General features: G+C 40.3%; 2 protein-coding genes across 15 annotated transcripts in view; one reads left to right on the top strand and one right to left on the bottom strand.

The window, feature by feature from the left end:
• Window positions 1-2,134: 2,134 nt before the first annotated feature.
• Window positions 2,135-17,951, top strand: part of CSNK1G1 (casein kinase 1 gamma 1) — a 186,409-nt gene continuing 170,592 nt past the window's right edge. For 13 of the 14 annotated variants that reach the window (XR_004301072.1, XM_032418032.1, XM_032418030.1 and 10 more), the window contains exon 1: window positions 2,414-2,619. The gene's annotated coding sequence lies outside the window, so the exon portion shown is untranslated. Of the gene's footprint in view, window positions 2,197-2,413; window positions 2,620-17,951 lie in introns of those variants that run through there. The other variant, XM_032418022.1, reaches the window with a different exon arrangement.
• LOC116640795 (estrogen receptor-like) lies at window positions 14,740-16,410 on the bottom strand. Its single transcript, XM_032418034.1, is given in 2 exon segments — window positions 14,740-15,944; window positions 15,946-16,410. Coding segments are annotated over 2 exon segments (1,137 nt in total). The 5' UTR covers window positions 16,228-16,410; the 3' UTR covers window positions 14,740-15,089.

Below are 17,951 nucleotides of genomic sequence, written 5' to 3'. Positions count from 1 at the left end.
CTGCTTGAAGATTCGCTCTCTCTGCTCCTCCCCCCAACCACTTGTGCTCTCTCGCTCCTATACTTGGAGAGAGAGAGAGAGCAAGCACAAGCAGGCAGAGGGCTAGAGGAAGAGGGAGAAACAGACTCACTGCTGAGCAGGGAGGCTGATGCGGGCTTGATCCCAGGACCCTGGAATCATGACCTGAGCATAAGGCAGACACTTAACCGACTGAGCCACACAGGCACCCCTCATAAATAAATAAATCTTTTTTTAAAAAAGAAAATGATAGAATTATATAAGTCATATGACAATTTAGTAAGCCAGTTATTCATACAACTATACAAAAGCAATTGAATAATTAAAAAAAAACTATAGGGAGAGAAGATTTAAATAAATGCTTTTATAACTCATATTTCCTCAGGCAACTGGAAAAATGAATGATGCATAGGAACCTGCATTTCTATATTGGCTACTACCATATTTAAACTTAAAAATTAATTTTGGGATGCCTGGGTGGCTCAGTCAGTTAAACGTCTGCCTTCTGGCTCAGATCATGATCCTGGGTTCCTGGGATTGAGTCCTGCATCTGGCTCTTTGCTCAGTGGGAAACCTGCTTCTCCCTCCTGCCTGCTCTAGGTGCTCTGCCTGCCGCTTCCCCCCGCTTGTGCTCTCTCTCTCTCTGACAAATAAATAAAATCTTAAAAAAATCTTAACAATTAATTTTACCCAATAAAATATTTATTTCTATAGAACACATTTACCATATCATGTTTTAAGATTTTTAGCGACATCTAAATCCACCATAGTTTAGGTAAGTCATTTCTCATTGAGCTCATAGTTTTTTCTAATTTAAAAAATTTTTATTCTGTTGACAATTGAAATACTATCCTCTATTTTGTCATAGTAACAGGTTTATCACTTGTGACCTATCGCCAGGTGGGTTTTTGGTTTGTTTTTTTAAGTAATCTCTACACCCGACTTAGGGCTGGAACTTGCATGCTCTACTAACTGAGCCAGCCAGGCACCACTTTAAAAGAACTATTAATTGCTGGATGTATTCAGATTCCATTTGAATTTTTTTTTTGTATGTGCATACTCCCACAGGTATGTGTGTCCATGGCAAGAGTTGAAATGTTTTAGACTTGTTAAATTACTACTGACATTTGAATCTCAAGTGATTTCCTACAGGTTTTGCTGAACTGTCTAGGGTGAATCAATTTAATGCTGTCTCATGTGTACAGGAAACCAACAGCCCTGGTCTTTCTTTTAAGTTACCAACGCTCATTTCCTCTGTCCCAGATGAGGTTGAAAACAGTCCAATATTGGTGACTAAGAGGCTATCATGACCAATAAAATCAGAGTCAGCAATTACAAGTACATTCACTGCCATGGAATAGAGAACAGATTCAGCAGCTACTCAAGTTTTACTGCTTTTAAACATTTTCAAAATAAGAAAGTCCAGCCAAGATTTTTACTAATTTTTTTCTGAATGCCCAACTACATTTCTCTGAATGTTAAATGCCATAATGATAATGCATGGGTCATTTTTCTAAAGAGAGGATTAATTATATTGGGTTTTACCATAGCCAGTTTTCCCAATACTTTCAAAATTCAGATCACCCCGACAGAAGAGTAAATGAGGTCTCATAACATTTTTCTTGTCCACAGTGTAGGTATGAAAGTTTATTCTGAGTGGAGGATTAAACGTCGTCTTTCCCCAGCTTGATTACCGGCTTCCTTTGGCCTTTTTTCACTTTTAAGGATCAAAATCCTTAAACTTTACTCGATTTACAGCCAATCTTTGTTTTTCCCTTCCATTTAAGCTAGGTTATTTCTAGATTGTACACAAATGTGTAATCCTCACAAAAGATAAGATAGATGAAGACAAAACTTTTCTCACCATTCGGTTTTAGAGGCTGTCACAGGAGAACGAAGTGCATGAAAAAGCTTTCGTAACATTGAAGATTTTTTTTTTTTTAAACCCAGTTGAAACATAACTGAAAATCCACAAGAGGGAGATGCTAAATCGCCAGAAAAAAACTCCCACGAGGGACCAGAGAGAGCCTTAGGAAGAGCCAATGGGTCCGCCTGGGACTCAGGGTGGGAGGGAGCAGGTGTACATAGTGGCTGGGACTACAGTTGAAGGGAAAAGCAAGCTGGGCTCCGTGTCTCTGGGAGCGAAGAGTGTGTCCCTTCTAAGACCACGGGGAAAAGGTAAGAGGGTGTTGCCAAAGCGGTAGCCGCTCCGAACTACCTCCTGGCAGTCCCAGAAGAAATGGGGGTGGTTGTCTTTGAAGGCACTTCCGCTTAGCAACCCCACGCGGTTGCTAGGGAGGGGCAGTAGTGGGGATGACCCGGAAGTGGTGGTGTCCATTTCTCACTGCCTGCTTTAAGTTTGTCCTATCGCTAGCGCCAGGGTGCTCTGCGCCGGGCCGAGGGTGGGGCCAGCACTAGTGGTTCCGGCTCGGTTCTTACAGCCCCTCGGCTCCTCGCTTTCCCCCCTCCCCTCCCGCACCTCTCCTCCCGCCCGCTCCTGGGAAAGAGAAGCCACCACTGCGGGTGGGTAGAGAAGAGCTCGGCGACTCCGGGAGGGGACCGCGCCCGCCCCATCTGAGCCTCGGAGCACTGCCGGACCAGGTACTCACTCCGGCTTCGACGGGGTCCGGGAGGCTGGAACCTGAGGGTGTGTGTGTCTGTAGGGACTGGTGGGGGGCGCTTCTCCGGGTTAGGGAGGGGGCCGCGGAGATCCTGGGTGGGGCGCAGGCCGGCGTGTGTGTCTGTGGCGGGTTGCGGGGGTGGAATGGAGGGTTTGGGGGACACCGCTGGCAGAGAGTTTCGGGTGGCTAGCTCGAGGTTGCGGAGGAGGCGCCCGCTCGGATGCAGAAGACTTCGGCCGGAGTGGACCGGGAGTTTGCCACCTGGAGGGATCGCTCTGAAAGGAGGAGCATCCTCCCGGGCCAGAAGGGGAGCATGGACCTTGTCCGAGTGATTGGGGCAATCCCTTTCTTCCCCTGCCTACCCTTCAGAGACAGAGCACGGCTTCCAGGGTTGTGGGGGTTGTGAGGGTTGTGAGGCGGCTGGGCACCGCGGGGAGCCGCCCTTGGCGGAGCTAGGGCAGAAGAGTGGGTAAGGAGACCTCCCTCCACCCAACTTCCGTGTGCTTCCCCCACTTCTTCCTTTACTGCTCTCTCGCCCCAGAGTCCTACCGGAGCGGTACCCCCCAAGTGGGCAAGCATCACAACGTAAAAAAGAGGGTGGAACTAGGTTCTTTGCTCTTAAATGATACTTCAGATGTTTGGAAAGTGCCAGAATGGCATATTCAACCAGGTCTCCCAGTTCGATGTTAAATCTGGTATAAATTGTCTTACAAAAGTGCAACACGGAAAAGCACCAAACTACAGGGTAGTCGGGCATAACCATGTTTGGTAGATATGCATGTTTATAAAAAATAGACTGGGGGAACTATATCGATATAGAGGTCTAGGCGAGACATGTTGAGACAAGCCTCCTTTTCCAGTCTCTTTCTTACCTGTCAGTAAGCTGTCCTAGTTTAAAGGAAGCAGAAAGATCCTTTTCATTTATATTTTAATTAGCGACTGAAGTATGCGATCGTTCAGAGAGACAAGATCCTCAGCTTTTGAGCCTGTCTCTTAATCTTTTAAGGAGATAATTGTGTTCAAGTGGAAGTACTGGCTTTGAGGTAGGTAAATCTGGGATTGAACTCAGACTGTGCCACTGGCTAGTTGTTGACCTTGGGTAAGTCATGGGACCTACCGAGATTTAATTTCTTCATAAGTAAATGAGTTAAAATGTTTACCAGTATTGTAAGGGTGTGTGTTTGAGTATTATATTTAAGTAACAGTCCACTTCAGGGGCGCCTAGGTGGCTCAGTGGGTTAAGCCTCGGACTCTTGATCTCAGTTCAGGTCTTGATCTCAGGATCCTGAGTTCAAGCCCAGAGTTGGTCTCCACGCCCACGAGAAGCCTACTTAAAAAAAAAAAAGAAAAAATAAATAACAGTGCACTTTAAATGGAAGCACCTTCCTTTTTTTTTTTTTTAAGATTTTATTTATTTATTTGACAGAGAGAGAGCGAGAGAGGGAACACAAGTAGGGGGAGAGGGAGAAGCAGGCTTCCCGCCGAGCAGGGAGCCCGATGTGGGGCTCAATCCCAGGACCCCGGGATCATGACCCGAGCCGAAGGCAGACACCTAACGACTGAGTCATCCAGGCGCCCCTTCTTTTTTTTTTTTTAAGTCAGTCTGCAATCCTTTTCCACAACCTCACTTTTTGTTGTTTTTTTTTTAAGATTTTATCTATTTGTCAGAGCGCGTAAGCAGGGGGAACAGCAGGCAGAGGGAGAAGCAGACTCCCGCTGAGCAAGGAGCCCCATGCGGGACCCATCCCAGGACCTGGGGATCATTACCTGAGCTGAAGGCAGACGCTTAACCAACTGAGCCACCCAGGCGTCCCTAAATGGAAGCACCTTCTAATTGAAAGACTGATTGTTATTAATCTCAGACAGTCAAGATAGCCCAGGATGGGAAGGGAACTGGGTAATATTGCAAAGACATATGTATACAACAGGACTTTCAGTGGCTTCTAGAAATTTATCATAAGTAGCATGAAATTCAGTTATTAGTAGGTTCTTCAAACTCTACAAAATAGAAAACAGTATGTGCATTTATTGAAGTGACTGTTGTTTCAAAAGGTTTTTCTCGGATTTGTAGTGTGTATAGTGTAGAATTAAAAAAAAAATTTAGGGGCGCCTGGGTGGCTCAGTCGTTAAGCGTCTGCCTTCGGCTCAGGTCATGATCCCACGGTCATGGGATCGAGCCCCCGCATCGGGCATCGGGCATCGGTCTCCCTGCTCGGCGGGAGGCCTGCTTCTCCCTTTCCCACTCCCCCTGCTTGTGTTCCCTCTCTTGTTATGTCTCTCCCTGTCAAATAAGTAAATAAAATCTTTAAAAAAAAATTTTTTTTTGAATAGTGATGTGTATAAATTTTCTTTTAAGTTTTTAATTCCAGTTAACAGTGTTATATTAGTTTCAGGTGTACAATATAGTAATTCATCACTTCCATACATATAACGTATATAAAGTTTAATTAACTTCACATGTCTCTGAAGAGAATTAAAATTGGGGCATAAAATAGAAAGTAGTTGTAATTTTAAGATTAACATCAACATCAGTAGCATGACTCATCTTAATTGGACTTTAGCAATACTTATAGAATTCTTATGTATAATATTCTGTAAAATAAATGAAAATAGAATGAATTTCTGCTTTTAATCATTCATGATGAGAATATAGAACTAAATCTAAGAATAGTAAGTCTTTATATTCATTTTATATATTTAAAATGATACAGTTATATGTAATCTCTTATGTCAGATTATCAACTAATACAGTTTGGTTTTTGATGTAACTGGTAGTTAATAATTTTTAATTTTTTTTTTTAAGATTTTATTTATTTATTTGACAGAGAGAGAGAGACAGTGAGAGAGGGAACACAAGCAGGGGGAGTGGGAGAGGGAGAAGCAGGCTTCCCGCTGAGCGGGGAGCCTGATGCAGGGCTCGATCCCAGGACCCTGGGATCGTGACCTGAGCCGAAGGCAGATGCTTAATGACTGAGCCACCCAGGTGCCCCAATAATTTTTAATTTTTAAATGTACTTTATACTCAGAGAATGTAAGTCAGATAACTTTCTTTAATAAGATTCTTTTCTGTGGAAAGTGGATATAAAGTTTGTAATTGAGTATCACTTTTTAGAGAGGTTTATAGCTTTTGCATATTTTGAGAGAAATTGTCAAATATATTTCTTTCCCATATTTCTATCTTTTACACAGAGTTGAACTTTTTTTTTTTTAATAAAACTATCCAACTACATTGCATGCTCTTTGAGGTAGAGATACTATGTTAAATTTTATCCGCCACTGTAGCTACTTGAAACAGGCACCAAATAAATGTTGGTTGAATTGATAAATGGATATATTTTAAATTATTAAGGTATACTATTTTTTTAAAGAGTTGAAATTATGTTTTTGCTGCACTTGTAGATTTTTTTGTAAGATTATTCAACTTTCTAAATGGCTTTTCTGAGTGTATAAAGTCTTTTTTTCTTTTTTTTTGGTATTAAGTCTTTAGTGTATATGTAAGCTTTTAGCTGTGTTTCATTAGATCATTTTTAATCATCTTTTGAACCTTAAAATTGAGGCTGTATTATCTTGCTTTGGTAAAGCCATCAGAAGCTCCCATTCCCCCCCCCCCATATTCTGATAGAACTTTAATTTATTACTAAATTAAATTTACTTTGGGATATGAGATAGGATACTAGCTGTTAGAGGAAAAATATCTACTTAAGTAGTAGGCAACATTAGAGACCGTTAGGACACTTTTCTCATTGACCTTTTCCCCTCAAAGTATGTGACCATTCCAAGGATCTTTGCAGTTGTCAGTTTTGGAATTTGCTTGTCAGGAAACCTAAAAATGACTAAACATTTCTTTAATATTGCATCTCTTGGATGATTTCAAAAAGTTTTAGGAAAGATTGGGAAGTTTTATATACCATATACTGGAAACATATGAGGAACGAAGTACAGTTAATTTTACTGGTGCTACCAAATTGGTAGTGAAACAGTTACCGTGGAAATGTTTAAAAAATGCCAAGCAGTGCTTTACTCAAACCAAATGATTAGTCTTCCAGAGCTTGTTCCTTTTTTAAAAGTATATTATTTTCTGGAGATACTATTTGGTCTCTACTAAGGATAAATAATCACTTACAAAGAAAAAAAAAAGCTGATATCACAGAAAGATTTTAATATCACCAATTGTGGTAGAAATTGCTTTTCAATGGTTTTAGATAAATGGAAGTAGATTTTCATGAAAGAACTTTAGAATTTGGGGCATGATAGTTTTTCTCTTTTTAACATCTAAGTTATCTCTACTCATTTCTGCCTAATATAGAAACTTTGAGAAGCTAGGAGGGGAAAAAAATGAAATTACTTCAGAATTACCATTTTAAGTTTTGTGGATTACTTATTTGGAGAGCTAAATTGGATTTTGATATTATTGGGATTGTGTTCAAGATGGACTCAGAAAAAAAATCAGATGCCATCTGTTTCAGATTCCTTATTCCCTCACCCCTTCATGTTTTATGGCTTTGAATTCATCAGATTATTTTTCAAAAATGAAAGTCCTCAGTAGATTTATATTATGTAATTTCAGCTATATCAGTGAACATAAAAGAACTTGAATTTTTACATTGAGTTACACAAAAGGATCACAGACAATGGTTAAAAGTAATTAAGTTATTTTAAACTATCTGAACATTATTAGGTAGCTTCATACATCTTTGTCATCATTGACCATTTTTGTCAACACTTGTTGCTGGAAGTTGCTTAAAAATTGATTATGAAGATACAGAATAAATATTTTTTTCTCCTTCATGTTAACAACTAGAAGAGAAGCTTCTGCTGAGGATTTTTTTATCTAGTGATAAGTCCACTTAAATTTAATCTTTCAGTAGGGAGTTTTGCCTTACCATATGCCAGTTGCTATTACTTTCATCTAAATGGTACCATACAGTTCATAGGCCACATACTTGCCATTTTTCAGTTCAGATCTTAATAAATCCTAAGAATAGGCTTTTGGGTTTACTGAGCTGGAAAAGACTATTACTTGTTCAGGTTACAGTAGTTGGCACCTGGCATGGACCAGAAACACCCAGGCATCTTTGAGAAACTATAAGGTAGTACTAGTGTGGTCTCTCAGAAATGGACTGAAGAGAGAGCAATCTGGATAGAAGAGAGCCATGCTTTGTCTGCAGCAGAAATGTTGTGGTGTTGTAGGAAGACTGATGGGCTGCCCCTATACTGCTCTAGTCTTTCCCTCACCAGAAGCTCCAAGTGGGCAGTGTAGTTATGGCAAGGGTTGGGGTGTCCGGGATGGGAATTGTTCTTCAATAATCACTCACCCATCACAATGGAGGCATAGACATACTGGGGAAAGGGATATTCTCTTCGATTTTGCCTTGGCCAGAGAAGCTAAGTGAACAGGTAACTATTGCCTTTGCCATCAAAGACGACTTGGTGCAGTACCCCTGGGTGCTGGGTAAGCCTGTCAAAATGCTACAGTTTCTTCATTAAAATGACATATAAATTTTCCAAGGAACAGTATAGCATTGGACCCACACTGATTTCTGTAGCTTACACTTTCTAACCTAAAAAGGGGTGTTGAGGACTTACGGGCCTCTGAATGAAAGTACTATACGTTTATGTTTCTCTTGATAGGTTTATAAATACATTTTGTCTGCTGGCATTAATGAGTGGTGTGAAAATGTTTTAAGTTTTTGGTGTGTGTGTGTGTGTGTGTGTAGTGTCGTGTCCATGGTAATCACCGGTGTGTGTGTGTGTGTGTGTGTGTGTGTGTGTGTGTGTAGTGTCCATGGTAATCACCGGATCTCATTTTAGTTCTTCAGGCTAAATTGCCAACCATAGCTATGGTCAAGCAGCTTCTTAGCTGGATTTTTTTCTCTATTTCCTAGAGGTCACTCTCTCATGTAGGTGCTAATGAGCAGGGATATGACCAGTGCCAGGAAAAAGGCAAGGGGATTAAAGTTAATTTTTTTTAATTTAAATTGATTTAAATTTGATTTTATTTAAAGTTAGTTTCTTTCACTGTTCTCGAATTTCTGTAGCCTAAAGTAGCAGTATCTCCTATCCGTAGATACCCAGTTGTTTTTTAAATTAAGGCTTTATTCTTTTAACAGTTTTATTTATTTATTTGTTTTTATTATTGTTAATGACCATACATTACATCCATTAGTTTTTGATGTAGTGTTCCATGATTCATTGTTTGCGTATAACACCCAGTGCTCCATGCAGAACGTGCCCTCTTTAATACCCATCACCAGGCTAACCCATCCTCCCACCCCTCTCCCTTCTAGAACCCTCAGTTTGTTTTTCAGAGTCCATAGTCTCTCATGGTTCGTCTAACAGTTTTAGATTTACAGAATAATTGAGCAGATAGAATTCCATATCTCCATATCCACAAAACTACACCCCCTCCATTTCCCCTATTACTAACATCTTGTGTTAGTGTGATACATTAGTTACAATTAATGTACCAATATTGATACATTATTATTAACTGTAGTGCATGATTTTCATTAAGGTTTACTCTTTGTGTTGTATGTATTTAAGGTTTCTCCCTGTCTTTTTGTGGCTTGATAGCTCCTTTAGGTAAATGCCTAGGAGCGTGATTGTTGGATTGTATGGTAAACATATGTTTAGTTTTATAAGAAACTGCCAAACTCTCTTCCAAAGCGGTTATATCATTTTGCATTCCCATCAGCAATGAATGAGTATTCCTGTTGCTCTACATCCTTGCCAGAATTTGGTATGGTCAGTTTTTTATACTGTAGCCATTCTAATAGGCGTTTTAATTTGCAGTTCCCTAACGACATAAAATATTGAGCACCTTTTCATATGCTTATTGGCCATCTATATCTTCTTTGGAGAGGTGTCTGTTCACATCTTCCACCCATTTTATTAAATTGGGTTGTTTGCTTTCTTATTGTTGAGTTTTAAGTGTTCTTTGTATAATTTGTATACGTATTTTTATCAGATACGGTTTTTTGCAAATATTTTTACAGATACAGGTTTTTGCAAATAATTTTTTCCCAATCTGTGGTTTGTCTCTTTATTCTCTTAACTGTCTTTCATAGTACGAAAGTTTTAAATTCTAATGAAGTCCACCTTACCGAGTTTTTCTTTCATAGAGTTTGCTTTTGGTATTGCATCTAAAAACTCATTGCCAAACTCAAGGTCATATAGATTTTGTCCCATGTTATCTTTAAGAATTTTTATAGTTCTACATTTTACATTGAGTTCGAAGATCCATTTTATTTATTTTTAATGATACTTTTTTTTAAAGATTTTATTTATTTATTTATTTGAGAGAGAGAGAGAGAGAGAAACAGCATGAGAGGGCAGAGGCTCAGAGGGAGAAGCAGGCTCCCCACAGAGCCGGGAGCCCGACATGGGACTCAGTCCCAGGACTCCGGGATCATGACCCGAGCCTAAGGCAGTCACTTAACCAACTGAGCCACCCAGGTGCCCCTAAGGTCCATTTTTTTTAAAACATCCATTTTGAGCCAATTTTTGTGAAAGGTTTAAGGACTGTGTGTCTATTCATATTTTTGTACAAAGATGTCCAGTTGTTTTATAAAAGTGTTGTCTATTCAGAAAATGTTAATGTGATATTTTTTTAAAAGACTTTTTAATTTATTTTATTTTATTTTTAAGTAATCTCTGTACCCAGCATGGGTCTCCAACTTACAACCCTGAGATCAAGAGTCGCATGCTCTCCTGACAGAGCCAGCCAGGTGCCCCCTAAAAGGACTTTATTTATTTATTTATTTATTAAGGATTTATTTATTTATTTGAGAGAGAGAGAGAGCACACACACATGTGAGCCAGGCTAGGGGCAGAGGGAGAGAGAGAATCCTCAAGCAGACTCCCTGCTGAGCACAAAGGCCCACTCGGGGCTCCATCCCATGACCCTGAGATCATGACCTGAGCCAAAACCAAGAGTCTGATGCTTAACTGACTGAGCCACCCAGGTGCCCCCAAAGACTTTATTTTTTAAGGGCAGTTTTAGATTCACAACAAAATTGAAAGGAAGAAAACAGATTTCCCATAAACCTTCTGCACTATACAGGCATAGCCTCTCCCATCATCTCCACCAGAGTGGTGCATTTGTTACAGTTGGTGAACAGTTTGACACATTTGATGAACTCTATTGACACATCATAATCACCTGAAGTCCATAGTAGCTTTGGGTTCATTCTTTGTTTTGTACATTCTATGGGTTTGTAAAAGTGTATAATACACATCATTATAATATACAGAGTATTTTCATTATCCTAGAAATTCTCTGTGCTCTGCCAGTTAAACCTTTCCTCTCACCCCAACCCCTGGGCGAGATAAATATATATATATTTAGAAATGAAAATGAATAAAATAATCCTTGGGGGTGGTTTTGAAAAGAGATTTTCCTAACATTCTCAGATGTAATTGGAAGCATTGTTCAGAGTCTGAATTTCCCTTTCAAAAAGATTATATTAGGTCATTAGGTGTTGATTGATAGATGCTTAATTCTTTGAGATATGTAATTGGGCATTAAGTGTGAGCTAAATGTGGTACTGGCCATATGACAGTTGCATGTGGTAACAGGGCTTGAGGGAGATCTAAATTCAGAATTTTTGAACTATCACTAAAGTTAAAGTCCTTTGCCACTTGCCTTTTATTGTTGTGCAGGCTATAATGTAGATTTCTTGGCCATCCTCTTCTGGTTTTTTCTTCTTCCTATTACAGTTGTTGAAGACTATCCAGAAGCTTGAGCTGGCAAAGATTGACTAGAAGAGAAATCATGGGTACTGCTGTATAGTTGCCTGATTATTTCCAATTTGGACTCAGAGGGAGTAGCTGTTCTAAACATAATAAAATGCTATCATGAGACATTATTTCTTTTTTTTTTTTTAAAGATTTTATTTTTATTTATTTGACAGAGACACAGCAAGAGAGGGAACACAAGGAGGGGGAGTGGGAGAGGGAGAAGCAGGCTTCTTGCGGAGCAGGGAGCCTGATGTGGGGCTCGATCCCAGGACCCTGGGATCATGACCTGAGCCAAAGGCAGACACCCAACGACTGAGCCACCCAGGCGCCCCGAGACACGATTTCTTATATAGCCTAAATAGTAATTGTTACTTAGAATTCACTTTCAGTTGGCTTTATTAACTGTCCTTTCCTGGACTTCTAGAACACCTTCCATTTTCCAGAACATCTTAACCTTAATTGGTATTTTGGCCTCCAAATATTCTGGTCATCTAAGGTATGATGCAAAAACTGTTTAATAACTCCATGTTTGGTGTGTTTTATTTGCTTTTTCACCTAGTTAATTAACAATAGACACAAGGAACGATCTGTTTGTGTGAAAGCACTTAGTTTTTCCAGAGATAGATGCTCTCCAAATCAATCAGTGTGAAAGCTCACTAAGTCTTTAATGGGATCCATCTGGTTAATGCTTGTGTTTCTTGAGTTTCATAGATTGTGGAATCATAAAGCTAAAAGAAAACGCAGAGATGGTCTAGGTAGACCCTTTTATTTTACAGCTGAAATTACTGAAGTGTAGAGACTAAGTGATGCACTCAAGATGGAATAGCTAATGAGTGAGACTGGAACCCAGATCTCCTGACTCCCAGTCCAGTCCTGTTTCTCTTATAATACAAGAATTCATTCATTTTAGCTTATGAAGAAATTATGATTTTGTAAGAAGCACATTTTCCAGAAAATTTAAGTGGACTATTAAACTACAGTATAGAATTCAAGTTTTTGGTTGAATTCCTAATTTCGGAAATGTTGAGTGAGTTAGTGTATATTTCTTAAAGTTCCAGGTGTCACTAGGTCTTCAGTTAAGAGCAAATTTGTCATTTTTCACATTCTAGATAGAAATTGGCCAATTAAAAATTAATGAAGATGTTATAGCCTATATTTAGTAAGCACACATTTGGCTGCATTAAAATGAATCTTAATGTATTTTTTTTTGCACAGTGGAAATAATCTGTTAATATTTAATGTCACAAAGCAACAGTGGAATTCTGCTTTATGTGGTGGTGTATTTATAAAACTAGAGTGGAGTGTTATGTAAAACTAAAAGTACGGATTAATTTAATATGCATCTGGTGAATTCAGGGCTTGAAGGATGCACATCTGTTGAGAAAACAAATCATAGAACTATTCAGAGCTTCAGCATCTTTAAATATGTGTGCTTTGATTCTCTTTAACTGTTTTGAAACAGTCTTTAATGGATTTAGACAAGGCTATTTTCTCTAAGGAAGCAACTGTGAAGCCATTTATGATGCTGTTAATCATTTTATTATTCTCCACAGCATTTTGATACATTAGTATTTTTCTTTTCAGTTTAGTTATTGGGGAAGGAAGGAGTTAAATGATCACCATAACAAAATAAGCTTGTTGCAGAACTGTATTTTTTTAAAAAAAGAGGGACCATAGTTTCCTGGTTTGGATAAATTAGAAATACTTTAAAGTTCTGACTTCTAATTTGAATCCACAATCAATGAAGAAATAACCACAGAGTTCCTACTGTGTATTCATCATACTAGTGCTTTAGGAAAATAGAAATTGAAGATAAGATTATTTACCAAGTTGGAGAAACAAGACTTAAAATGGTGGGTTGAAAGTAATACAATCCAATAAGTAAATGAGTGCAAACTTGATGATATAATCTGGGAATTAGGAATTTGGAGGGGAGAACATTCAGTTCATAATCCTGATGGGAAGGAGATTGAAGGTAGAGTAGTGGATCTCAGCTCTGGCAGCTCTTTAGAATCATTTGGGGGAAGCTTTTCCCAGGATCAGTTGAATCAGAATATTGGGGGGTGCCTCCACAGTTTGTGAAAAAGCTTTTCCATGTGATTGTAATGTGCAGGCAGTGCTGGGAACCACAGACTTAGGTATGATTTGAGTAAGCAAGAAAGTGTTTTCAGGCCCAAAGCTAAGCAGTGAGGGAGAATTGAAAAGACTAATCCAATCAAAGCTGTGTGCGCCAGTTAGAGTAGGGAAAAATAAGCTTAAGGAGGCAGAATGAGATCATATATGAGTAGTACTTCTCAAAGTGTGGTTCCTAAACCAGCAGCATTAGCATCACCTGGAAATTTATTATAAATGCAAATTTTGAGGCCTGCTCGAGACTGAATTGGAAACTGTAGGGGTGGGGTCCACCAATCTGTTTAACAAACACTCCAGATGATTCTGATGTACGCTAAAGTTTGAGAAACAGCTGTTAATAGAGGATAATGAATGTCATGCAGAGGAAGTTAGATTTGATATTGGCAATAAGTAGACCCATAAAGGTTTTTTAAGCTGGGGAGTAACAGCATGCATTTGTATGTCTGAAGGTAAATCTGATGGTGATGTGCAGAGTCCTTTGGACTACTAAAAGATGGGAATGAAAGAAGCCAGTTGAGGCACAGACATAATCTAATGGATATAATCAAGCACCCATGAGGGCCTGTTCTAGGGAATTATTAGTGAAAACACAGAATAGTAATAATAGTGATGGTAGTTTGAGTGTTTATGAAATGGGCAGTAGCTAAATGCTTTGGACACATTATCTCACTTTTTTCTCACAACAAGCCCCTGAGGTGTGGCCATTATTACAATTTTACAGATTGAGCAATGAGGCAGAGAAAGGAAGCTACTTCTGAAGTTCACATTGCTGATAAGTGGTAGACACAAGATGTCAAGTTCAAGTATCTCTACCTCTAAAGCCTCTTTTAAAGAAACAGCTAGCAGTATCTGGAGACCAAGAAATAAAGAAGACTGACTCAGAAAAGTTTTAATCCTAGGTAACAGCAAGGGGAAGTCACTGTCAGAAGGGAAATAGTGCTTATGGTGACTAACAGGGCAAATCAGACCATTTGAAACTGTTTTGTAAAAGTGATTGTGAGAAATAACCAATGGAAATCTTTGTTTTAAAGATTTTATTTATTTATTTGACAGAGAGAGACATAGTGAGAGAGGGAACACAAGCAGGGGGAGTGGGAGAGGGAGAGGCAGGCTTCCCCACGAGCAGGGAGCCTGACGAGCAGGGAGCCCGATGCGGGGCTCGATCTCAGGACCCTGGGATCATGATCTGAGCTGAAGGCAGGCGCTTAACGACTGAGCCACCCAGGCGCCCCTTGGTGGAAATCTTTGTATTGTGCTATTGTGCTTTTTAGGTATAACATTTGAAGTAACTTGTGATAGCTGAGTTTTCAGGTTTTGTTTGACCTTTTTGCTCATGGTGACTAAATCAGAAGAGCCTCCTCATCCAGCTTTTAAAAATATCTTTTTTTTTTTTTTTCAGGTGGAACACTTTAATCTTACAGATTTTGATTTTAAAACATTATTTCCTAATTTCCAGGAGAATGATAGTATGTTGGTAGTAAAAATGAACAAATTCAGAAGTAACCTTGAAACCAATTCGATAGCAAGCTGTTGTTTGTCCCTACTTCTCCCATGCCAGCACAACCAGGTCATGAGTAGTTATTGACTCTCAAAATAAATGTTGAGCTTAGTGTTCTTACCTGGCACCCTCTTTGCCCAGTTGATCATGTGAACCAGCTCCCTGTCAGCAAGGTTGGTCAGCAAGCCCATCATCGAAGCCTCACTGAAGGGTCTGGAAGGATCGTAGTCGGAATAGATTATGGGGGGCTCAGCCTTCAGCAAGGCACTGACCATCTGATCGGCTGTAAGGGACAAGGCTGGGCTGTTCTTCTTAGTATGCTTAATCAAGATCGGGCTTGGCCAAAGGCTGGAAGCCCTCATATCTCCGGAGGACCCCACTTCATTCCTGCCCTCCCCATCATCTCTCTGGCGCTTGTGTTTCAACATTCTCCCTCCTCTTCGGTCTTTCCGTATCCCGCCTTTCATCATGCCTACTTCATAGCACTTGCGGAGCCGACAGGCCTGACAGCTTTTCCTCCTGTTCTTGTCAATCGTGCACTGGTTGGTAGCTGGACACATGTAGTCATTACGTCCTTGAATACTTCTCTTGAAGAAGGCCTTACAGCCCTCACAAGACCAGACGCCATAATGGTAGCCTGAGGCATAGTCATTGCACACTGCACAGTAGCGGGTCTCCTTGGCAGACTCCACAGCCATGCTTCCCTTGTCACTGGTACTGGCCAGTCTCTCTCTGCCACCCTGGCGCCGACTGTCTGAGTTTGGCCTGTAGAAAGCGGGAGGGCCGGCCTCGCGCACTGCATAGCCGCTCGGTTCGTTCTCCAGGTAATAGGGCACCTGCTGGCCGTGGGGGTGCAGGAAGGGCGAGAGCTGAGGCGGCGGGTGCAGCAGCACCAGCGGGCTCGGAGACACGCTGTTGAGTGGCGGGAAGCCCCCCCAAGCCGTTGGCGCCGAACGCCGCCGCCTCGGACCCGGGGCCATAGGCGACGCCGGACTGGCCGTAGACGGACGCGGAGGCTGTGGGAGCGGCGTTGAAGTCGTACGCGCCACCCTCGGGATAGTTGTACACGGCGGGCCTGCTGCTGTCCATGTATACCTCGCCCAGGGGCCGCTCCAGGGGGATCTTGAGCTGCGGGCGGTTCAGGGTCTCCGGCTCGGTCCCTTGGATTTGATGCAGCAGGGCCATTCCGGACGCTTTCGTGTGGAGGGTTATGGTCATGGTCAGTGGCTGCGGGCAAGGCGTGCACCGTCTCCCCGCGCGGCAAGAGGGCTCAGCAGCCAACCGGCCACCTAAAATATCTTTTAGATTTTAGAGTAAATAAGTCCATGAATAAATTATGCTTGAGAAGCTTTGTGTAATACTTCTTTTCTCTCTCTAAAGAAATACTGTGATTTAGAAAAATGTCAGGAGCATCTTTTCTTTTTTAAAGATTTTATTTATTTATTTGAGAGAGTGAGAGAGCACAGGCAGGGGAGGGGCAGAGAGAGAAGGAGAAGCAAACTCCCCACTGAGCAGGGAGCCCGATGCAGGGCTTGATACCAGGACCCTGAGGTCATGACCCGAGCCAAAGGCAGCTGCTTAATGGACTGAGCCACCCAGACACCCCTGTTAGGAGCATCTTAATCTTAAAATGGTGTGGGCTTTTTTTTTTTTAATTTAAATTCAAGTTGGTTAACATACCGTGTAGTATTGGTTTCAGGAGTAGAGTTTAGTGATTCATAACTTAATGTGTAACACACAGTGCTCATCCCAACAATTGCCCTCCTTAATACCCATTACCCATGTAGCCCATCCCCCACCCACCTGCTCTCCAGCAACCCTCAGTTTGTTCTCTTAACTATAGAGTCTCTTATGGTTTGCCTCCCTTTCTGTTTGTATCTTCTTTTTCCTTCCCTTCCCCTGTGTTCATTTGTTTTGTTTCTTAAATTCCACATACGAGTGAAATCATGATATTTGTTGTTCTCTGACTTATTTCGCTTAGCATAATACACTCTAGTTCCACCCACATTGTTGCAGATGGCAAGATTTCGTTCTTTTTGATGGCTGAGTAATATTCCATTCTATATGTATACTACATCTTCTTTATCCATTCATCTGTCAGTGGACATTTGGGCTCTCTCCATAATTTGGCTATTGTTGATAGTGCTGTTAGAAACTTTGGAGTGTGTGTGCCCCTTCAAATCAGCACTTAATCTTAAAAAGGTTTAAGAAAAATTTCAGTGTTGGGGTCATTGGCTGGCTCAGTCAGAAGAGCATGGGACTCTTGATCTTGGGATCATGAGTTTGAGCCCCACATTGGGTGTAGAGATTACTAAAAAAAATAAACTAAAAAAAAAAAGAAATATTTCAGTGTTATTTTGTTTTAGTTGGGAGGCAGTAAGTAGTAAAATAACTTGACGTGTTTGGGTAATTGTTTTCATAAGACGTTATCATTTCTAGTACCCTCTTATTTTACTTATTGAGGTAAAATTCAGATGACATAAAATTAAGTATTTTGAAGTGTATAATTTGTGGCATTTGGTACATTCATGGTATTTTGCACGTATAACCTTTATCTAGTTCCAAAACATTTTCATCATCCCCAGAGGAAAAACCCGAAACCTACTAAGCAGTTCCTTCTTGTTCCTCTTTCTCCACAGCTCTTGGAGAACACTAATCTGCTTTCTATCTCTCTGATTTATCTTTTCTGGATATGTCATATAAATGGAATTATATAACATATGATATTTTGTGTCTGCTTCTTTCACTTAGCATAATGTTTTCTAGGTCCATTCATGTTGTAGTATGTATCATTACTTCATTTTTTTTTAAGGCTGAAAAATATTCTACTGTGTGGATATACCACATTTCCATTTGTCAATTCATAGGCATTATTGGTTGTTTCCATCTTTTGATTATTGTAAATAGTGCTTCTATGAACCTTCATATACAAGTTTTTGTTC

Source organism: Phoca vitulina, unplaced genomic scaffold (genome assembly GCF_004348235.1).
Source record: "Phoca vitulina isolate PV1807 unplaced genomic scaffold, GSC_HSeal_1.0 scaffold20, whole genome shotgun sequence".
NCBI lineage: Eukaryota > Metazoa > Chordata > Mammalia > Carnivora > Phocidae > Phoca > Phoca vitulina.
Note: the sequence above shows the minus strand (reverse complement) of the source record. Positions and strands in the feature narration are given on the sequence as shown.